Source organism: Halichoeres trimaculatus, unplaced genomic scaffold (genome assembly GCF_033239565.1).
Source record: "Halichoeres trimaculatus isolate MK-OKI-2021-1 unplaced genomic scaffold, fHalTri1.1 fHalTri1_scaffold_17, whole genome shotgun sequence".
Lineage (NCBI taxonomy): Eukaryota > Metazoa > Chordata > Actinopteri > Labriformes > Labridae > Halichoeres > Halichoeres trimaculatus.
Window position 1 is genome coordinate 1,304,917 of NW_027437195.1, and position 24,099 is coordinate 1,329,015.

A 24,099-nucleotide genomic window follows, 5' to 3' on the forward strand; every position below is an offset into this window, starting at 1 on the left:
TTTGTATATTTTTGCAGTGACCCTAAACTCATTCCGTAGTTATTGTGACATTTCTTTGAAATTCAATAAACATTTAAATCAGTTTTTGTTTACTGCTTGCGCGTGTCTGATGTCATGTGATTTGTCATGTGACTTGTCAGCCGCTCAGTTGACAGACCGGAGGCGTGCTCACTCAGCAGCAGCAGGCTTCACGTAAGGTTTCAGGGTTTCTGGATGGATCCGAGAGCTGGACCTGTGTTTTTACTGATCCTTGGGGTCTGTGTGGGTCTCGGCTCCTCTCAGTCCTACATCCTGAACGATAAGGACGGATTGGGCAGAGTTCTGGACGGGATTGGAGGTCTGAGCGGCGGAGGGGTGAGTGTCGGTCTACTTCCGGGTTCGGTCCCGTTCCTAGCGAGTTTAAAGTTATCCTATTTGCTGAGACTCGGTGTTCTCATGAACCGTCCTGTCTGCCTGCTCCTCCAGGCCACCTCTCGGCTGTTGGTGAACTACGCAGAGCCGTACCGCAGTCAGATCCTGGACTACCTGTTCAAGGTGAGTCTGGCTGCAGCTCATCCACTCGGATCATTTAGTCACTCAGTCACCCCAGATCCGCCTTTATTCCGTCTGTAATCCGCCTTGAAACCACTGATGTAGCCAGAAAAAAAGTTATTGGGTGAGCACCAGCAAATACTGGGTGCAGAGGTGTCAGGTAACTAAGTAAAATTACTTCATTACCTTACTCAAGTCAAAATTTGGGATATCTATACTTTACTTGAGTAATTATTTGTCAGCCAACTTCACACCTACACATGACACAAATCACGCCACACTTCAGCAAGGACATATCAGACGTATGTAGCAGAGTATGAAGATGTCTGTGACAGAGACTCAGGAGGGGGAGTGAACTGTATGAACTATAGGCCCCTGTGGCACAGCCTGAGCTTTGGACCTTAATATCATTTTCCCCCCTTTAAGTTACTTTTACTTTAATACTTTTAATAGTTTTGAAACCAGTACTTTAACACAGTTGCTTAAGTAAAAAGCTTGAGTTGATACTTCAACTTCTACAAGTCTTATTAAACCCTCGTATCTATAGCTCTACTTGAGTTATGAGTATGAATACTTTTGACACCTCTGACTGGATGTGCCAAATTTATTTTTAACAGTGTCACACCTCCACAAACATTCAATAGAATGTATATCTCCTGCAAACAACATAATCAACACAGAACATCCGCACTGCATTCTAGTCAGCAGTTCACAGCAGGTCTAAACATTCACACGTGACATGCTCAAATAAATCAATAACACAGTAATAGTAAAAGCACACTTTGTGTTCTAAAAAGGAAACACTGCAAAAAAAAACACAACACAGAGACACATTGTGTGCCCAAGGAGGTGAACATATTGAGCTATAATTCATACTCATGCACTCTCATAAAGCCATAACCTATCCCCATTACGCATGATCAACAAAGCTATTCAACCATCTGAACACAACTGTTGGGCTTAGCAGCAGAGTAAAGGACACAGCAATATTGCTGCTTACCTGTGAGCACTGCGCAGCTCTCACTGTAAGGGCAAGACGGCGTGGCTTGGCCTTGAACACATTTATTATTTCATCAGAGACCAGTTTGTCCACGAGCTCTTTTTCAATCATGAGCAGCGAGATGTTATTCAGTCTCTCTGTGAGCATTGTAGCTCTGCTAATCCTGTTTAGGACTGAAAACAGACACTCCACAGAGCAACTTGTAACAGGCAGTGTTAACAGAACGCAGTAAACAGTTCAGGCTGAAAAAAACTCTTTCCCATGAGTCCCACGAGTCCAACACTTCAGTAACGGACAGGAGCTGATGTCCCCTGTCCACTTCCTGTTTGATGAGTTGCCCTAACAGTCAATTCAGAGGCCTCTAAGCCCTGTCCATAACACCTGCTTGGCGAGCAGTATGTCCAGCTGGCAAAAAGCGTCTGATGCAGACAGCAGCCTTCATCTGTGATCCCCAAGATACACAGCAGCGTCAGCTTCAATTTACCACGGTACTCTGTTTCATTGCTATTAGCAGAAGTTAGCACTCCCATAATGCTTGCTGGGTGAGGGTCACAGGCAGGTCAGTTGGTTGCCAGGTGTGCCAGCTGCCTCTGTGGGTGGGACTGGCACACCCATGGCTACGTCATTGTGACTGCACTGTGTAATTATTCATTCATATTTGTTGTTTGTTCATATCTGTAACTGAAATTTGTTTTATTTCTATTTGTGCTGCCGTCTTGGTCAGGTCATTCTTGAAAAAGAGGTGTTAAATCTCAATGAGTTTTTTACCTGGTTAAATAAAGGATATTGTTATTATTATCATTGCTTTAAACTGTCTCTCCTGCTGATTCCAGCCGAACTTCGGGGCCTCTCTGCACATACTGAAGGTGGAGATCGGAGGAGACGCCCAGACTACAGGTGAGGCTTGAAAACACTGAGACTGATGTTTATTACCTGTTTATCATCAGAGTACACTAAGAGGGACTGAAGAGAGCCTAGCACCCTGAGATCAGCTCACAGACAACAAGAAACTGCATTAATGATAAACAAGGACAGAAAAAGTTCTGTTGACATGAGAATATGATAAATAAAAGTAAAATAACACAGAGATGAAAAGATTCTTTGTTTATTTAAAATAAATAAAATGATTTAGCCTGAGTTTAACGGCCTGTTAGCCGGAGGAATAAGAGATCAGAGCAGGGATCAGTTCTCCTCAAAGGTGCAGGGAAGCTGCTGGATGAAGGCATCAGTGAAAACTCTGCATAAAGAACAGGAGGAGGCTTTGTCCTCTGCTGCCTGATTCTCCCTGAAGGAACACGTCTCTCTGTCTGACCCCGTCATCTCAGAGCAAACTCTCACTGGGGTCACTTTGTCCTGAGCTGCAGCTCAGCGCCGCTTTGTTCAACATGAAAATCAAAGTATGAATGTAAAAAGTCCTCATCCACACGACTCAGTGAAAGAAGCTCTTCTATCTGTGTGATGTGTGTGTGTGTGTGAAGTGTGTGTTTGACGTTGTTCCTGACTGTTCTCTCTGCGTCCACAGATGGCACAGAGCCGTCACACATGCACTATGAGAATGACGAGAACTACTTCAGAGGCTACGAGTGGTGGCTGATGAAAGAGGCCAAGAAGAGGAACCCTAACATCACTCTCATAGGTGAGCTCAGGTGGACCAACCCTGCTGCACAAGGACTGCTTCATCTGTCTTTATCAATGATTCTGGATTAGCGATGACTGATTTTCCATTTGACAGTAACCAAAAATTATGGAGCGTAAGCTGGTGACATCACAGCAAGTAGAAGTCACCCTGGGTGGTTATGCCCAAAGTGGGAGATGAGTGGCAGTGTTAGCTTAAATACTGTCTAAACTCTAAAACATAAAAATAGCTGTTGCGCGGTTGATAGAATGAACATGTTTGAAAAGCAGTCAGAGTTTTGCACAAAATGCTGCAAGGGCAAAAAACAAAGTTGTCACGCAGTGTTATGACAGCATACTGTATGTGCGTTCAACTTGAAGCTGTAACTGTGGGAGACGCATCTTGCAGGTGGTGATGCTGCTCACTCTCCTTGTCTGAAAGATGAGTGAGTGACCCAACATGCTGCAGACATGGAGCAGTTCAAAGATTGAAAAAAAAAAACGGGACTATTGCAGAAGTTCGAGCAAGGCTTTCAGATTTTTGGTGAAATGGAGAAAGACTTCAAAGAGTTTTGCTCGCCATTCACCCTGGATGCCTCTGATCTACCGGTCAACTTGAAATAATAGACTTGCAGTGTGACTCAGATTTGAAGGGCATATTTGCTGCAACTGTCTTGGACACATTTTATCAGTATCTTTTTCCAGGTTACCCCAACTTGACAGCCTTTGCTGCAAAAGTGTTGTGTTTTTTGGAACCACTAATCTTTGTGAGCAAGTTTTCTCTGCAATGAGCGTCATCTTCAAACTTCAGTTCATAAGTTTGGTTTGTTGAAATTGTTCATGCATTGCACAGCTTTTATTTCTCTATCAATAAATTGAATAGCCTCCAAGGGTAACTCAATCCTCCTGAATAGTTTCTGCCTCAGTTTGTATGGTTAGTGAGTCAGGATTAGTATGTGGAAATGACAAATGAGGTCTGACCTGATAGGTGAGTTGTTTGTTTTGTTCACTCCCAGATAGGCTGTGACTTAAAGTTGCATTCCTTTGTAGATACATTGAGACTAAGTCTAAGTTCTAATTACTGAGGCACTGTGTTCCTGAAACTGAAATTATTTCAAAACTGAATTTTGAAATAATTTAAAGTCTTTTTTTTCCCAGAAGATTATATTTGATGTTTACATTTTCAGAATGGGCATGTACTGTTTTGGACCAAAGTAAAACAACCAAAACAATCTTAAGTTGTCATTATTTTGAAGTTATTGTGCAGTGAGTTTACCGGTCCGGCCCACTTAGGAAGGGATGTGGCCCCTGAGCTTTGCAGTGTGTGTTTTTCCAGTGTTGAACTCAGGTATAAATAAAATCAGGATACACATGGTGGACATTTCCCCCACATTTTCCCCAGTCTGGCTGTGTTTACTGCTGCTCTCTGCAGTGCTGAGTGAGGTTTGTTCTGTTCAGTCTGACTGACAGTGGGCATGTCCTGGGGGAGAAGTGATGTAAGCGCATACCCTCTATTGCACCACTGGAAACAGTCAGTAGCTGATTTACTTCTGTTTTATTGAGGAACTCAAAGCACTTTCTGTGGGGTGGACCTGTTACATCAGAATTATTATTTCAAACCTGAAATAATAATTGTGGATGTTAAGAGGTTTTTTTTTTCCTTTTTTTATAAAATAAATATGCAGCATTAGGGATGCAAGATCCAACTTTTCTGGTTCCGTTACTGACAACAATACCTGGGCTTTGGGTATTGACCGATATCAGTGATAATGAGAAAAGACAAAAAAATGACTAAATCAAATTACTCAAGTTATTGATATTCATCAAAACTATAAAATATTTAAATGTTTAGCAGCAAAACAAAGCTTTAAGACATACACAAGTTCTATTGAACTGTAAACTGTTATACCCTGTCGACTGGTTGTGCAGCAACATACAAAGTGCCTCAGAGGTTATGTCAAGTAAAAAGAGGCATAGTGGCATAGAGCTGGCTGCCTGGATCAGCACATGGGTCTGCCTCTTCTCACCCATACCGATCCAGCTTTGAGGGGCACTGATACCCAATACCAGGATCAGTGCATCCCTACCTTCAATGGCAAATCTTGTTGTAGCTTTACTAGCTTACAGACTGCAGAACATAGAAATACACTAGGGAAGATACACATTTTTATTTTGTGTTTTAACAAAAATGAAAAGTAAAAGATTAGAGCTGATCTTCAGCTATTTTAATGTAGCCCACCTCTGATCTTAAAGTTTAAATGCTCTCCTGTATGAGGCCCCCCGAACCTGTGTGCATGCAGTACAGCACACAAAAATCTGTGGCTGCCTTGAACGCAACTCTGATGAGACAGCACGAGACCATGAATGTAAATATTAGACACTGATGCAACTGTCTCCACTTTCATTGAAGTATTTATTTCACTGACCTGAATCCTCCAAAACTGGAAAGTAAAGGAATCAATCCAGTTTTCTGCGAGGCTCAGCAGAATCCTGGGATCATGTTTAAATAACCTCACATGTCTCTCTCTGTTTAGGTCTGCCCTGGGCGTTTCCTGGGTGGGTGGGTCACGGTAAAAGCTGGCCTTATGATTACCCGGACATCACTGCAGCGTACGTGGTGAACTGGATCCTGGGAGCCAAACAGTACCATGACCTGGACATCCAGTATGTGGGGGTGTGTATGCACCTTTAGTGGTCTGGCACTGATGGAGGCAGACCTGGTACATGAATACAGACCTTCAGATCTGACTCCTGTGACCCACCACAGACAGGCAGCCTCAGAAACAGCCTGTCTCTGGCTGTAGGAGGGAGCCCAGAGCACCTGCAGGAACATGGAAACTACAATGGTTCCTGTCCAGTCAGAGAACCAAGAACCTATTTGTTTGTTTAACCAAACACTGAGAAGACTGAGCCATGTTTCTGCATAAATGAAGCTGTGAGCTGTAACATTGATTAGAATTAGAGGATGGTCTGTTTAAAATTCCCTGACACTGGCTGTCCTGAGGACTTCAGGCCTTCTTTAAGCACTAACTGTCCCACTGGCTTCAGTCTGACCTAACTTCAGTGTTTACTTTAGCTCAGGGGTTAACAGGTGAGTTCCCCTGAACACTCAGGTGATGATGGCTGTGGAGTGAACCTCCTGTTTGCTTTGATGTGACTGTAACTGTGACTGTAACTGTGTCATGGTGATGATGTTTGTCGTTGCTGATCAGCTTCCTGCAGAGTTCTCTGTGAGACTAAAATCTGTTTCCATCCTTTTAGATCTGGAATGAGAGAAACTATGACAGCAAGTACATCAAGGTAACCCTCCTCTTTTCTCCTACTGACACAGATATGACTGACAAAAATGCATTCTGGGTAATAAAGCAGAAAAACAGCCACAAACATTCAGCTTCATCCCACATGAGGTGTTGGGTCTGGGTACTCGCCGTGTTCCTCTGAGCGCGTGTCTTTATTTAAGGTTCTGCGGGCCTGTCTGGACAAAGTCGGTCTGACTGAGGTCGGCATCATCGCTGCTGACGGCAACTGGAGCATCGCTAAGTCTGTGAGGGTTGACTCGTACCTGAACGACGCTGTTCAGGTGCTCGGGTGAGTACAGGATGCATCAGATCTAAGCTCTGAGGTGTGAGGTAGACGAGGAGCTGTGAGTCTACGTGAAGTCCACGTGAAGTCAAACGTCTGCAGGCAGGTCATGTGATGGACTGAGGTCCTTATGAGCGTGTGTGGTTTCCTCTCTGGGGTGAAGCTCCTTCTGTGTGGACCAGAGCTGAATGTTTGTGGCTGCTTTTCTCTGGGTTCAATCACATCCTCAGTTCATCGCCTGCTTAATCTTCACGCATGCTCCTGTAGATCAGTCCTGTGTGCATGACGGGCAGAAAACACAGCATGTTAAACGTTTAGAAACAGCAGTGTGCTGCGACCATCATGTTCACTGTGACTTTAAAGCTGCACGCACTCACACCTTCACATCTGGAGTCAACACTTTGTCCTTAAAAACAAACAGAATACCATATTTTTCATGAAACATATCAGTAAGTGAGAATAGGATGATAAAAACTCATGATTAAATTAGATATGGTATTAGAGTGCTGATGAAATTAATTTAATAATCTGAATAATTATGATTGTCCTCTGGAAATCTTCATTTGTTTTAATTTTATTTAATCTCTAATCCTCTGTGGCAGCTGTGGGCTTCTGTTGTTTTGTACTCAATATGTTCAGTGGGCTCAGAGATACGGTGGCAGATGGGTGTCAGAAGATTTGCAAAAGCTACAACACAAATGCAAAAGCCACAACATGAATGTAAACACCACAACACAACAGGCCACAATGGAGTTAAAAGAAGTTACTTATCCTATCAGCTAGGCGCTGCCCAAGTAGCTGCCTGTTGCAGCAGCTCTCTCGTCTTTGTCCGTTTCTTGTGATTTTTTTGTCTCTTTTTCGTAATCTTTGTATTTGGAGTGGATCATCACTTTGTATGGTTCATTGTTGGTCACAGACACCAAACTTTTTGTGGCTTCGGCGATAATTTTACTTCTTTTCTCCTGTGTTTGTCTGGAGATCCTACATGTAACCATGGCTGCATTGTTTATAATAATAATAATAATAATAATAATAATAAATTTTATTTATAGAGCGCTTTTCAACAAAACTCAAAGTCGCTTTACATAAAAAGTTAAAAGTGCAGATAAAAGACAGGTGAACAACAGGAAACAGATAAAAACGGAAGGTTACAGTGCAAAGTTAAAAACATGGGGCGTTGAGGAGGGACTGTGGATTACTGGTTGAAGGCAGTGCGGAAGAGGTGTGTTTTTAAACTGGATTTGAAGATGGTGAGGTCAGTGGAGTTGCGGATGTTTTGAGGGAGTGAGTTCCAGAGAGAGGGGGCGGCAACTGAAAAGGCTCTGTCCCCCCAGGTTCGGTGCTTGGTCCTAGGGACGGTGAGGAGGTTAGAATCCGAGGAGCGGAGGGGACGGGAAGGGATGTAGGGGTTGAGCATGTTCGTGAGGTATGGGGGGGCCTGGTTATGGAGGGCTTTGTAGGTAAGCAGAAGGATTTTGAATGTGATGCGGAATGGGATGGGGAGCCAGTGCAGGTTGTGAAGGATGGGGGTGATGTGTTCACGGGAACGGGTGTGAGTGAGGAGGCGAGCGGCGGAGTTCTGGATGTACTGAAGTTTATTGAGGAGGGTGGATGGTGAGCCGTAGAGTATGCTATTGCAGTAGTCAATGCGTGAGGTGATGAAAGCGTGGATGAGGGTTTCGGCTGCAGGGAAGGAGAGAGAGGGGCGAAGGCGGGCAATATTTTTGAGGTGGTGGAAAGCTGTTTTTGTTACTGATTTTATGTGCTGGTTGAAATTGAGGGAACTGTCCAAGATGACTCCAAGGTTACGGCAGTAGGGTGCGGGTGAAAGGGTGGTGCTGTTGAAGGTGAGGTGGAAGTCTTTGGCTGCGGAGGTGAGGGAATGTGGACCTATGACGAGGATGTCTGTTTTGGAACTGTTGAGTTTGAGGAAATTTGATTCTAACCAAGAATTTATGTCAGAGAGGCAGTCAGTGAGGGTGGAGTGGATCTGAGGGTTGATGGAATTTGTGGATATGTATAATTGAATGTCATCTGCATAGGAATGGAAATGGAGACCGTGGCGATGGATAATCTGACCGAGGGGGAGGAGGTACAGGATAAAGAGGAGGGGACCAAGCACCGAGCCCTGAGGGACACCTTGGGACAGGGGGGCAGTAGTGGAGGAGCAGCTGTTGGTGGAGATGAATTGTTTCCGGTCTGTTAGATAAGATTGTATCCAGGAGAGAGCGTCGTTGGTGATGAGGAGATGGGATTTTAGACGGGATAACAGGATGGAGTGATTGATGGTATCAAAGGCGGCAGTGAGGTCCAGGAGAATGAGGATGGTGAGGTTGCCAGAGTCAGAGGAGAGGAGGAGGTCGTTGGTTATTTTGAGGAGAGCAGTTTCTGTGCTGTGGTGGGTACGGAATCCGGATTGAAATTGTTCATACAGGTTATTGTTGGTAAGGTGGGTCTTGATCTGGGATGCAATGGCTCTTTCAAGTATTTTGGAAATGAAGGGGAGATTTGAAATGGGGCGGAAGTTGTGGAGGTCATCGGGGTTGAGTCCAGGTTTTTTGAGGATGGGGGTTATGGCAGCCAGTTTCAGCGACGGAGGAACGGTGGAGGAGGTGATGGAGGAATTGACGATGGCGGTGATAAGCGGGGAGATGGTGGGGAGACAGGCTTTAACAAGGGAAGAGGGGATGGGATCGAGGACAGAAGTGGAGGATTTCATAGTTGTAATGATTTTTGACAGGTCGGCTTGGGAAATCGGTAAGAATTTGCAAAGTGGAGAGGTGATGAGAGGGGCAGTGAAGAGGGGGGAGACATGAGAGGGGGGCGGTGTGGGTAGAGAACTGTAAATGGTGTTGATTTTTGTTTGAAGGAATGAGAGGTAGGAGTTACATTTTTCAGTGGTGAAGGAGTCTGTGGTATTGTTTGTGGGGTTAAGGAGCTTGTTGATGGTGGAGAAAAGAGCTTTATGGTTGTTCGAGCCAGTGTTAATGAGATTGGAGTAGTAGTTGGAGCGGGCGTGGGTGAGGGCGGATCTGTATAGTTGGAGGTGGTCTGTGTAAGCTTGGATATGAACAGTGAGTCTGGTTTTTCTTGAGAGTCTCTCTAGCTGGCGTTTTTTGGATTTCAGGTGGTGGAGATGAGGGGTGAACCAGGGGGCAGGGTGGGTGAAAGAAACAGTTCTGGTTTTTAAGGGGGCTAACTGATTGAGGCAGGTGGAGAGACAGCTGTTGTAGTGGGTAATAAGTTTGTCCGGGTTGTCCATTGATGGAGGGGGGTGGGTGGTTAAAGCAGTGCTAAGTGAAACTGAGAGGTCATGGGGCAGGATGGATTTGATATTTCTGTAGGATAAAGTACGTTTTTCTTTGAGAACAGGGGTTGGGAGATGGATGTCAAAAGCTATGGCAAGGTGATCAGAGATATGGAGGTCGGAACAGGTGAGTTCTTGGATGTTGAGACCGGAGGTGCAGACTAAGTCCAAGGTGTGGCCGTAGGAGTGGGTGGGAAAGTTGATGTGTTGTGAGAGGTTCAGGCAGTCGAGGAGGTCCAGGAAATCAGAGGCATGTTTGCAGTTTTTGTTGTCGATGTGGAAATTGAAGTCCCCGAGAAGTAGAACAGAGGGTGAGTGGGCTGATAGCTGGGTGACGAGGTCAGTGAAGTCAGACAGGAAGGATGGATTCGGTTTGGGTGGCCGGTAGATAATCGAGATGACAAAGGGAGTGGAGGAAAGTACTTTGAAAGTGATATGTTCGAAAGATTCTACAGTAGGTGTGGAAATGGGATTTGTTTTGAAAAAGTCCTTGAAAACAGAGGCAACGCCGCCACCTCTACCAGAGGGGCGGGGTCTGTCAATGTACTTGTATCCAGGGGGGGTGACTTGATTGAGGGAGAAATAGTCCAGATGAGTGTGCCAGGTTTCAGTGATACAAAGGAAATCCAGGTTATTGTCCAAAATGAAATCGTTCAGGATGACAGCTTTACTGTTGAGGGAGCGAGTGTTTTGGAGAGCAAACTTGAGGATGTGCTGCTGGGGTTTGTGAGTTGTGGGAACAGAGGGGACAATATGGATGAGGTTATGAGTGTTACTGTAGTTGCGTCTGTGTTGAAGGGTGAACGGTCTGGCGGAGATGACAGGCTGGATGTGAAGAGGATCTGCAGTGGGAGAAGGTGAGCTCTGGGGCCTGATGAGGGCGCTGTGAGAAGTGGAGGAGTTTGAGAATAGTACCGTAGAAGAAGACAGGGGGAGCTGTGTGCGAGGTGTAAACAGTCAGTCACATGGTGGATTTTGAACCGCATGCTGGATATTAGCTGTTAAAATACGACTGCCCAGCTTATTAGGATGGAGCCCGTCTGTTCTAAAAAAGGATTCGCGCGCCCAGAACAAGTTAAAATTGTCTATGTAGCTCAGAGAATGAGACCTGCAGGCTGATTGGAGCCAGGTGTGCAGCGAGAGGATCCTGCTGAAGAGTCCTGAGCCACGGTTATGGGGAGAGATTGGGCCGCTGATGAAGACTGACTTCCCGGTGGTTTGGATATAATGGAAGAGTTTATTGAAGACAGTTTTTGTGATTTCGGACTGTCGGAGGGATGCATCTACACAGCCGACATGAATAATTACTCTATGGACAGATGGAGGTAGTGTGTGGAGTATGACTGGGAGTTTATCGAGGATGTTAGTGACGGATGCCCCAGGGATACAATGAGTGATGACATTGAAAAAACGGACATTTCTGGTGATGGAGTCGCCAAGCAATAAGGTAGTAGGGGGGAAAAGGGGGCGAGGGATTGACGAAGTGGGAGAGGGATCAGTGCTGGACGGAGGCATCCCAGCGGCTGGAGAGTGGCATGAGGGGGGCGTGGCAGGCAGCCGAGCTGGAGCCGGTGTGAAGTGCGGGATGGATATGCGGCGGCCAGCACGGTGAGGAGCACGCTGAGAGGGAGTCTGAAGAGACGGCGGTTTGGAGGACAGGGGGGAAAGCAGCTGAGGGGTTTTAGTATCCTTTTTGAGAGTGAAATCCTGTCGGGCAAGGGCGTCATATCTGTTATTCAGATGGACTGTGTGAAGGAGCGAGTCGGGGGGCTGCTGAGATCTCCCGCTACGGGGAGCGACCAGAGTCCAGGATGCAGGATCTCGCGGAGTGGAGGTGGCGATGGTCTTGGGCTTTGCGCCCTGCCTGATCCAGGAGTGCTCTCTGGGGGAGATCGGAGGAAGGAGCTCTGAAGCAGCAGCTGCCCCGTCGGGAGCGGTGACACCAGGGGGAGAGGGTGCGGAGTCATCGGCTGGAGCACTGGAGGGACGGATGGGCTGATCGGAACTGGAAGACACGGACACCGGTGGAGTAGTACGGAAGATGATTGTGTCCATTTGCAGCTCGGCTTCACGAAGTGTGTAGAGTGTGGAGATACGCCGCTCCAGCTCGGTGACTTTTTCAGAGAGGACGGTGCAGTTGATGCAGCCGGAAGGAGAGGTAAGTGGAGCCATGACGCCTGGAGCAAAACAAAGACAACAGGGGCCAGTACAGGTCTAAAAGCACAGTGCAGGTATGTGGCAGAGAAGTGACGAGGGGGTAACAGATGATTTGCAGGGGCAGGTACAGGCACTTACACGCAGGGGCTCCAACACGGAGCCCGCAGCGGTGAGGAGGCTTAGCGTTAGCAGGGGTGGTAGCAGGGAGACAGCAGATGTAGCAAGAGTCAGCAAAGACTTACCGGCGGGGGCTCCAGAAAACAGGGCCCGCTGCGGATAGTTGACGTCCTGGTTATTAGAAACTCGGTGGTCCTTGGAGGTGTTTGATCACTATCCAGCCGGCAAACCAGGGTATGAAGCAGCTAGCTTTAGCCGAGTGCTGCTGCTGTAGAGGCCTGGGTGCTTCTGCTGCTTCAGCGAGGGCTTCAGAAAAACAGGGCCTGCTGCTGATAGTCCACTTGCTGGACTGGAAACAGGGCCTGTAGTCCAGAGAAAGGTCTTACGCAGTGATGCAGCAGCTGGCGAGCAGGATTGCCCAGGGTTAGTTGGTGGAGCAGTTAAAAAGGTGGGAAAAGAGGCCTGCTGTAGCTGGAAGAGGCCAGCTGTGGCTCTGCTCTGTGGCTCTGCTCTGTGGCTCTGCTCTGTGGCTCTGCTCTGTGGCTCTGCTCTGTGGCTCTGCTCTGTGGCTCTGCTCTGTGGCTCTGCTCTGTGGCTCTGCTCTGTGGCTCTGCTCTGTGGCTCTGCTCTGTGGCTCTGCTCTGTGGCTCTGCTCTGTGGCTCTGCTCTGTGGCTCTGCTCTGTGGCTCTGCTCTGTGGCTCTGCTCTGTGGCTCTGTTTACATGCAAAATTAGCTGTTAGCAGCCTGTAGCATGTCAATGCTAACTAGTGTAGGGCTTGATGATTTCCCTCGAGCTGAGGAGGAGGAGGTGAGGACGACGTGCTGGTTCTCGGATGTGAGCTGGGAGGTGACGACGTGGACCTGTCCTTCCATCCATCGTTGTTGGGAACGTGGGATCTCGCTCCGGGGGATGGACGAGCTAGCTGTGCTAACCCAGCGGCATTGTGCTGTTCACGGACGTGGCTGACGGAGCTGACATCAGACACCGGCACCACATTGGAGGAGCTTCGCCTGCTCATCCTAACGTCTGTTGTGGCTGTCCTTCTGTTGTGTTGTGGTGTTTACGTTTGTGTTGTTGCTTTTTAAAATCATCTGACACCTATCAGCCACTACAGAGTGGTCACACTGACAGAAAGAGTGTGGATGATGATCATTTAATTTGAATCAAATGATCACAATCCCTTTAGAACCAGTTCAGATGAAGCAGGTAAACAGATGTTGGCAGTAAACAGACTCAGAGGATCCCAGCACTGACTGAGTGTCTCCCTCTGCTGGAGCAGCTGCTGCGGTACACGCTGGATAAGAGCGGGCTGGAGGGGGTCAGGATCATAGCCAGTGACAACCTGTGGGAGCCCATTTCTCTGTCTCTGCTGCTAGACCCTGAACTCAGCATGGCTGTAGACGTGATAGGGTAGGAGGGAGACACTGAACACTCCACACACTCACACACTGTAAAGCTACACACTCTGAATGCTAAACACACACACACACACACACTGCATGGTATGATATGTGTGTTCTGACAGTGTTAACATGCTCTTACCCCATGTGTGTGCGTGCCTGTGTGTGTTCTTTTGTTGGTGTGTGTGAGTGGACTCTTGAGTCGACCCTGATCCACGCAGCTCTCCTCCTTAAGGATAAATACATGTGCAGTGTTTCCTCTATTATTATATATGGGGCTGGCCTGCCCTCTCCTGGAAGTCAAGTTAATTTTATTTTCCATACAGCTCCAGATCACAGCAGACGTGATTTAGTTCCCTCTCTCATAAACCAGGTCTGTAGCTTGTTTATTTAAGTTTGACAGACAAAACAGCCTTATGTTATTTATCTTATCTTTACATGACGGGGTGTCATTCATACATCATCAGGTTCACAGACACACGAACACATGCGCGCATTTACACACTCTGACAAGCGTACTTATGAGGTTATATTTGTGCCATCAGAAACAGAGTAATTAAAATATTGAATTTGAAAAAGCATGATGTGTTATGGAATGTAATGTTTTGAAATTGAATTTATTTTTTAAGTGAATTATTTTTTATTTGAATTTGAAATTGTATTTTACCTATGAAAATTCAACTCTTTTTATACTTCCAATTCAAAAACACAAAATTTTTTACTCTTTTCATACTTTGAATTAAAAAAAAAAACAGAATTCAATTTCAATTTACAAAAGGCAGATTCAGTTTTAAAATTCAGTTTCAATCCAGAGTGGCACGACCATTACGTCATCTTGTGCCCGCCGGGAAGACTAATCGAACAGATTCACGGACACCCACTACATGTCCACTAACTGTGCTGACATACCAGGGCTGGTGTATTAGCTGTTGTTAGCACGCCCTGCGTTTGGTTCACAAATAACACTGTGAGAGCATTTCTACAAATATAAGTTGAACAATACTATGTATACGGCTGATTTAGTGTTACAAACACCAGCTATCCCTTCCGGGGTTGCGGATGCATGATCCTTTCCTAGCTGTCACTGGGCGAGAGGCGGTACCGGTTACCAGTCGATTGCAGGGTAACACAGTAGACAGACAACCCTGTGTATTATGTGATTTCTAACTTGGTTATTCAGCCGCTGGTCTTCAGCCATCGTTGAACTGACTATCCCGCTCAGGGGAGGAGGAGTACAGCTAGACACAACACAGGAGAGTCCGCGGATGTGTAGAGGGTGTCTGTGAATCTGTGTTCAATTAGTCTCCCTACAGGCACAAGATGACGTAATGGTCGTGTCACTTTAAATTTAAATTGAATTGTAAAACTGAATCTGCCTTTTGTGAATTGAAATTGAATTCTGTGTTTTTGAATTTAAAATATAAAAAAGAGTTGCATTTTCATAGGTAAAATACACTTTCAAATTTAATTAAGTAAATCAATTCAATTTCAAAACATTAAATTCCATTACACATCATGCTTTTTCAAATTCAATATTTTAATTCAAATTCAGTTTCTGATGGCACAAATGTAACCTCATACACACTCCCTATAGCAGACAGAGAGCTGGGAAAACCACCTCAAGGAACATCTGAGTGAGTGAGTTTCTCCTCCTTAAGTTAAATGCAGACATTCAATGATTCACACCATCAGATTCAGTCTATTCAAGGAGCTCTCTCCACTGGGTCTTGACTCTAACTGGATCAGGGTCAGACACACATGTCCTCTGACTCTAACTGGATCAGGGTAAAATTGAATTGTCCTCTGTCTTTTGGAGTGGGGAAGGTTTCCACACACATGTCTTTATTTCTAACTCTCCTGTGATCTTTTATGGACCTGCTCCAGCCCTCACACTCAGAGTCTGGTCTTGTCTCACTGGACTTTGATGTCTCATCGTAACAGAGTGTGTAGTTAGAGTGTTGTCGTGTTATTCATTGTGTGTATGTGTGTGTGTGACCCCCAGGGCTCACTACCCGGGGACCACCACTGTGCAGGATGCTCTGAAGACACAGAAGAAGCTGTGGTCGTCTGAGGACTACAGCACCTTCAACAATGAGGTGGGAGGAGGCTGCTGGGCCCGGATCCTGAACCAGAACTACATCAACGGACTCATGACTGCGTAAGGAAAAAAATCACACATACATCATCAGCCAGAGGTTTGCCCATCCAATGTTGAGGATTGTTTTCAGTAAACAGTTTCTATTTTCCACCTGAATCTACATCAAACACAGAGAAGAGCAGAGCAGAGCAGAGGAGCTGAGCAGGTCTAAGGAGTCAGAACCACGTTAATAACGAGCTGAGCAGGTCTAAGGAGTCAGAACCACATTAATAACAAGCTGAGCAGGTCTAAGGAGTCAGAACCACATTAATAACAAGCTGAGCAGGTCTAAGGAGTCAGAACCACATTAATAACAAGCTGAGCAGGTCTAAGGAGTCAGAACCACATTAATAACAAGCTGAGCAGGTCTAAGGAGTCAGAACCACATTAATAACAAGCTGAGCAGGTCTAAGGAGTCAGAACCACATTAAAAACTGGACGTTGGAGTAAACACCATGGAGTCAGGATGACAGGCCTCAGGTCTCCTCCTGTGTCTGTGCTTTCCTCTCAGAACCATCTCCTGGAACCTGGTGGCCAGTTACTATGGGGATCTCCCGTTTGGCAGAGACGGGCTGATGACGGCCGAGGAGCCATGGAGCGGGAACTACGTGGTGGAGTCTCCAATCTGGATCACAGGTCTTCTTCAAATACTTAATACAAATACTTCAAATACCAAGCGTTACATCCTCTCTGACGCCTGTCTGCTGTACTGATTCTGTGTATGTGTGTGTATGTGGGCAGCGTGGCTTAGACAGTACCAGGAAACTATCAAAACAACAAAAACTGGACTGTCATGAAAATGCTTGTGTGTCTCCTTGACACCAGCACCCTGACAGACTCACGTTCCCCTCTGTCTACATCAACAGCACCAAGAGTTTTATATAGACTGTTTAACCAGGAAACATTCAAACCTTGTTTCTTCAGTGTCCTGTTTTCTTTCTGGAACTCTTAAAGAGTTTGTTTAGGATCTTTTATTGACATAACACATTGACATAACATTCATGAAGCTGGGACCCTTTTTAGTTCACCCAAAGATAATTGATCGTGTGACTGACACAGGTGTTAAACCTGCTACTCTTCAAAAACAAGACCCTGGTCATTTTTAGGTTTAGAGAGTGAAGAAACAAACATCAGGTTTTCTGAGAACACATTCACTCTTCTGAAAAAAGCCCCTCTTGTTGGTGACATGGATGGATCACAATTTGTGAATATTGACTGTTGGGAGGGAAACGGGTCGCCAATGGGTGACCAGAGCGTTGTGCTGCTTGGACATAAATTCTTAAGAGTTGTTCAACTGTTGCCTGGGGAAAGCTGGGTCCCATCTCTGTAACTCTGTCTAATCAATGAGCTGAACCCTCCGTTCATCAGAAATCCACCTGTTGAAGAGCAGAGCAACATCACACACCTGCATCAAGGTACGCTCTGAGAAACAGGGGCATGTCCAGACTTTTTTAGATTGGGGTGCCCTGACCAGGGCACTTTATAAAGGGGAGGGGGGGGCATGAATTATGTGAGTCCACACTCTAATAAATCGTATTTATTTGGCGTATTTGTATGTATTCAAAATACAGGATTAACAGGGTACGGCTTTAACCAAAAATAAAACTACACGAGACTGAAAGAAATTGATAGTTTAAATCATTGAAAAACTAAAATTTGACCAAACCATAGGTCCACTGTGTCCGTGCACCGAAAACAGTACTGTACAAGCTTTCTTCAAAGTCAGAATAAATTATAGAATTGTTTTTTTTTTTGGGATTTTTGTTTTTGAAAAGTACATATGTAACCAATAATTTCTGCATGTTCCTTCATAACAAAGCACATAAACTCACATTATCATTCTTTATTGCTGCAAATTTCAATTTTTACCACAATAATTATTTATACACACTTTTTACCAAAATCATGCAGCGCTAGTTTTCATATTTGATGGTGGAAGCAGGACAAGAAGACTTCTGACAAGGCAATTTTAACAGAAAGAGATTGAACAGGACACTGAACAACCTTCATGACCTCTGACAGAGCTCAGTCTGAACTCTGATCCTTTATTTAAAGACTCAGACCTGAACTGGTCTCCTGTTAGAGACACAGAGTTGTGAGCAGAGACACTTCAGAAAACATGGCAAAGTAGACAAAGTAGATCCCAGCATCATCCTCAAACACCATGATCCTTCAGTTCTTCTCATAGGACTCTTCAGTTACTGTGAACATTTTAAAAGTTTGTCAGATTAACTCTAAACCTTTCCTTGTCTCTTCTGCTGTTAAAACACACGGATGTTTCTACAGTCACACCATATATTTGATCAGTGATAAGTGATAAGAGTGTGTGGAGATCCAGCGCTAAGAGAAAGTGTATTCAGTTGATGTGGTTGTGTTCAGGTCTGCTCTGTCTCTTCATAATGAGTGCTGCTTTTAAAAGTCTGTTTCTGAAGGAATGGTTAAATGAAGCAGTGATTGTTTCCTTCAGCTCACACTACTCAGTTCACTCAGCCTGGATGGACATACCTGCAGACGGTGGGACACCTGGAGCATGGGGGGAGTTATGTGGCTTTGACTGACAGGAGAGGAAACCTCACGGTCGTCATAGAAACCATGGTGGGTTCGGTTTTGTGGCTGTAATTCAAGTAATATTGGTGAGCAGTGCTGTCATAGTTTTTACCTCTGTGTGTGTGTTTGTGTCTCTCTGACAGACTCATGACCACTCAGTTTGTATCAGACCTCCTCTCAGCCCCTTCAACGTCTCCTCCCAGAATGCAACGTTTCAGCTGAAGGGCTCCTTTGTAAGCTGCTCTGTGGTCTTCATCACACTGTTAAATATCATTCAGCTTAACGTTCATCTTTGACCCATGGCTTTCTCTCCTCAGGCCGGCATAAAGCAGCTCCAGGTTTGGCGCTCACAGTTTAACTTCAAAACAAAGAAGCCGTCGTTCTTTGAGGAGCTGAGTCCTGTGAAGGTACAAGGAGCTGACACAGCTCAAAGATATCAGCTGTTTGCATCAGCTGTTTGCATCAGCTGTCTGCAGCATTAACCTGTCGGTGATGTTCTCAGCTCACAGATGGCTTCTTCACTCTGCACCTGGCTGAGGACGAGGTGTACACTCTGACCACCTTAACTTCAGGACACAAAGGGGTTTACCCTGAACCCCCTCAGTCTGCTCCATTCCCCAAAGTCTACAAGGAGGACTTCAACGTCCGTATGTTCCACCTGCACCTGCACACACACAGACATGCAGTGTTATATTTCTAGTGTTATCATGGTATAACCAAAGAGAAGAGATTCATGCTGTGAAGTCTGATGGAGATGTGTACATTTCCTAGCATGCTCATTCGACTGATTCTTGTCTTGGGTCATGCTCTGATTAACATGACCTAAAATGCTTCACCTTAACACCTCTGCCAAATAAAGGCTACAGACTGTATGACAGGGGCTTCATCAAGTCCAAGGGTCTTCAACCTGCGGCTCTTTGACTCATTTGCAGTGGCTCCTTGTAGCTTTGAAAAAGCATTATTGAAATAAAGATATTTAACAATAAACAATGAGGTTGACAACCAACAAATGTTGCTACAGAAATGTTCTTTAACAGTATGTTGCTCCTTTACCTGTGGAGCAGAAAGCAGCCAACTTCAGCGTCGTCCTTCAGACCCAACTTTTTCATGATGACTCCCAGTTTGGGAACTCTTCACCATGTTTACTCTCCTTTTACACGGGATACATGTTTGTGATTCTTCATCTTTCTATACTGTAAACACAAAACTGCCCCCTCTCTGACTTCCAAGTTGGTTTTAAGGACCAGTGGCCAGGCTCATGTAAAAAAAGGTGTTTTTCTCTTTCTGTTCCCAAAATCTGTAGTAGACAAACATGGCTGGTCATTATGTCTGCCTCCATGAACAGGACCTGCAATGGTGTAAATACAAAAAGCTTTTTTCTAACTAAATAAAAAAAAGATTTATAGGAATAATTGTTCACTTATTTAAAGATACTTCACAAACAGATATAACATTATATCTCATTTTCAATGTTTCTGTTCAGACAAATGCTGACAACTTTTACACACTGTACCTTTAATAGAGGAAAATATTTCTTTGTTATTGGAACAGTTAAAAGTTAAAACCATGGACAAAAGTTTTCCCTCATCCTGAAAGATTCAGTATGATCATAATGTGATGATGTCCTGTGATCACTTTGTATGATCCACTTCTTCTAAGAGTCTGAACTCTGAGCTTCATAAACCAAACAGACGTAAAAAGACCAGGAGACACAGCAGCTTCTGTCCTCATCACACAGATCTTTGATGACCTCACTTTGTCTCTGTCCGTCTGTCCGTCTGTCTGTCTGTCTCTGTCTGTCTGTCTGTCTTTCTCTGTCTGTCTGTCTCTGTCTGTCTTTCTCTGTCTGTCTGTCTGTCTGTCTGTCTGTCTTTCTGTCTGTCTCTGTCTGTCTGTCTGTCTGTCTGTCTGTCTGTCTGTCTCTGTCTGTCTGTCTGTCTGTCTGTCTGTCTGTCTCTGTCTGTCTGTCTGTCTCTGTCTGTCTGTCTGTCTGTCTGTCTGTCTGTCTGTCTGTCTCTCTGTCTCTCTGTCTCTGTCTGTCTTTCTCTGTCTGTCTGTCTGTCTCTCTGTCTGTCTGTCTGTCTCTCTGTAGGTAACCCTGCGTTCTCTGAGGCTCCAGACTTTGCAGATCAGACCGGTGTGTTTGAGTACTTCATGAACCTGACCGATCCTGGACCTCACGTCTTCACCTTCCGACAGGTTCTGACCCAGAGACCGGTCACCTGGGTGGCTGACGCTGACCAGACCATCAGTGTGATTGGGGACTATCGTTGGTGAGCAGAGCGGGTCTCCTCCTCTGGGGGTGTTTAAAGTCCAGCACACTAAGTTAAAACCTCCTGTGGTGTTTGTGGTGCAGGCAGAACCTGACCCTGTCCTGTGACGTCTTCATGGAGACGCTGACGACCGGAGGAGTGTTTGTGGCAGCTCGTGTGGACAAAGGAGGATCGCCTATCCGCAGGGCTAAAGGAGTCTTCTTCTGGGTGTTTGCAGACGGCACGTACAAAGTCACCAACGACCTGGGTGAGTGGTTCACCTTTTCTCAGTGAAATATTGAGACACGCAGCTGTCTGGCTTCAATAAAGAGCTAAAATCTATTAGGTCCCCTCCCAGCTCCTCTCCTAACACTCTGGATAGTATGCTCTCACACGAGGTCCGGTTGAATCAAAATCAACTTTTTACAAGTGAAGAGCTAGAGCTGTGGATCTGCAGACTTTAGATGCTCAGGCCATTAATGTTTAATAAGATTTAAAGAAAAAGGAAATTAGAAAAAATGTCTCAGTACCGTCAGGAATAACTTCAGACTGATTTAGGTTTTTTCTCTTTAAAGTTAAGAAACGTATGAAATGTGTATAATGAATCAATGAAAAAGTGTTTGTTATCGGCCTGACTGTAAAGAGCCGGTAAAACTGCCTCAGATGTGCCTCATGTTGTCCTGCTGTTTTCTCCCAGCTGGAGAGACGGTCCTGGCAGAGGGACAGTCCGGTACGCGAGCGTTTGGCTGGCACACTCTGACACTCACTGTGGAGGTGAGTGCAGACTTTAACCCTTCATCTCAGTGCTGATCATGTCTTCTCTGGTCACTCTGAATCAAAGTAATGACATGCTCTGAACTGTTCAGCTGTTTGTCTCTTTACTCCTTCACTTAGGGTGGTATTATTTGTTAATAATGCTGATATGATCAAAACACTGACATGCTCCTGCATGTATGGTCTGAATAACTGAAGTTACCTGAACCTGGACCTGAACCTCTGTCTGAGCCTGGATGTGTCCTGCCTCTGTGCCCCTCTCCTCCTCAGGGTCAGTATGCATCTGGTCTCCTGAACGGGTATCCTCTCTGGAAGAAAGCCGTGGTCCTGACTCCCTCTAGAGGCTGGGCGGCGATAGGGACGCGCTCCTTTGAACTGGCTCAGTTTGATAACTTTAAGGTGGCGGCACAGTGACGACTGGACGGAGAGAATTACCCTCTGCTGTGATTAATTTTTTGACCTGATTGAATTTTTTTTTAACAAGGTGCCCTATGGTTTTATGTTTTTCTCCTGTTGGAGGTTTGAAGGTGATACACTTGAATTGTGGGAATAAAAGGGGAAGGAATAATAACACACTGCTGCCTTAAGCTTTTACAAATCTGCCTGCTGTTATTGTAAATAAGAATATGGAATTAAAATACTTTTTTAAAGAACTTTGTTCTGACTTCAGATCTTCTGTGACTCTGTCGTCGACATCACTGCATTTTAAAGGAGAATAAGTAGAGTGAAAAGAAGCAGGTGTCTTTCTAAGCTAGGGTGACCATATTTTGATTTCCAAAAAAGAGGACAACGGCACTGGCCTCGAGGCACAAATTCAGACAGGCTTCTTATATTCTTAATATTTTCACTGCCCCGTGGCTACTCCCGTCTGTGGAAACACCACAGTACTGGATTTTTTTGAGTGCTTCATGAGTGACTTCAACAGAATGGGGGGCTATAACACCTAGGGATGGGTACCGAATCAGGTACTTCAAAAGGTACTGGCCGAATTCTGTCAAAAGTACCCAGTACCGATTCATGTAAAATCAAAAGGTACCACGTTTAGGTACCTGAACACATCCTTGTGACTGTGAGGAAGTGAAAGAATAGTCGATTTTCCATGATGGACATGAACACAGCATTGCAAGGGTATATACTGAAGGATATATATGTTAAATTGAAATATATATATATATATATATATATATATATATATATATATATATATATGTATATATATATATATATATATATATATATATATATATATATATATATATATATATATATATATATATATATATAATATTGTTAAAGAAATTGATATTTTTTACCACATAACTACAAAAAAGTACCGAAAATTTGTACCGTTGAGTACCGGTACCGATTGCCAGGTACCAGGCATTAGTACCATATCGTTTCAAATGTGAAAGGTACCCATCCCTAATAACACCATTGACAATGGCTTCAGTCTTGGTGCGAACACTACTAAACTTTTTAGCAATGTCAGAGTCAGGAAATGTCTTTTTTTAGCAAGGCACTGGTGCAATCCATGGACCTGTAGCTGTTGTGGTGTTTTACAATATGAAATGCCATTACACCCTCCACTGCATTTACAGCAACCTCTGTTTGCCCAGGTCTAACAAAGAACTCAGTCAACTTTGCAGAAGAACTCTCACCTCGCACAGCTTTTTAATGTTTTTCAGTGTCCATGTGAGCTTTCAGATCTCCAGCACCTTTATTGGACACTGAGACATATGTGCCAGCTTTGCACATGGTTCACTCCGCCTCCCACTTGTCCCGATCGGGACGGTATGTCAGAAATTTTTTTTTTACAGTTCATCTGTGAAGCTGCACCTACGCTAAGGCATCTTCCGTGCAATACAGCTCCGCTGTCTAAACATCCCCGTCTTCTCCGCTCTCCGTCTATGTCTCTCTCTCTCTCTCTCTCTCTCTCTCTCTCTCTCTCTCTCTCTCTCTCTCTCTCTCTCTCTCTCTCTCTCTCTCTCTCTCTCGCCTACTCTCTGATCCTCTCACTCTCTATGTGTGTGTGCACGCGCAGAGCAGACCTGCCCACAAGGCAGCCTCTCGGTAAGTGACGCGCATCATAGTATTGTTTGCAAGCGCCGGTCAATTTACGGACCCACGTAATGGTCCTATGAAAATCAGTGAACACCGGACATTTTCGTGAATTTATTAAACCCGCCCGGACACCCCGGACAGGACGTAAAAAGTGGACATGTCCGGGCAAAAGAGGACGCTTGGTCACCCTATTCTAAGCCTTTCCATCACATATTTTAGAGGGATAAATGATGAACAGCAAACGTCCATAGATTCATCCAGTTCAGTAAAATTTGACTGCAATATGTGCTGAAAGCCATTTAAAGTCACCAACTAATCATACAGTTCCAAACTAGCTAACAGCTGCTAACACCTGTTGAACACAGGGCAAACAGTCAGTCAGGGATTGTTCATAAAGACATGTTTCGTGGAACATACACGTTATTTTTATTAGAATTAATTTGGTGTAATGGCGTAATCTAATTTAACCACATGGTGTCAAACTACATATTGTGTAAAAAAAGGTTTCACCTACACCTGAAATAGAGCACCTACATAAACATCTCATGTCCTTCTCAGCATCGAGCTGAGAAGGAGCATTGGTCCGCGCCTGCGTGGTGTCCGTCTCCGTGGCAACAA

The 24,099-nt window shown here is 45.0% G+C and overlaps 1 protein-coding gene across 3 annotated transcripts; it reads left to right on the forward strand.

Moving 5' to 3' along the window:
• Positions 1-126: 126 nt before the first annotated feature.
• galcb (galactosylceramidase b) lies at positions 127-22,073 on the forward strand. 3 transcript variants are annotated; one of them, XM_074692678.1, is made up of 17 exons: positions 127-354; positions 466-534; positions 2,365-2,428; positions 3,054-3,167; positions 5,680-5,819; positions 6,407-6,445; positions 6,606-6,733; positions 15,713-15,868; positions 16,359-16,483; positions 18,315-18,442; positions 18,538-18,627; positions 18,712-18,801; positions 18,897-19,041; positions 20,487-20,667; positions 20,751-20,914; positions 21,344-21,420; positions 21,691-22,073. In XM_074692678.1, the coding sequence occupies exons 1-17, from the start codon at positions 214-216 to the stop codon at positions 21,832-21,834; spliced, it is 1,995 nt and encodes a 664-aa protein (XP_074548779.1). In that variant the 5' UTR covers positions 127-213; the 3' UTR covers positions 21,835-22,073. The 3 variants fall into 3 exon arrangements, with proteins under 3 accessions (XP_074548779.1, XP_074548777.1, XP_074548778.1); XM_074692676.1 differs by lacking the exon at positions 6,606-6,733 and adding an exon at positions 13,587-13,720; XM_074692677.1 differs by lacking the exon at positions 6,606-6,733 and adding an exon at positions 13,590-13,720.
• Positions 22,074-24,099: the final 2,026 nt, after the last annotated feature.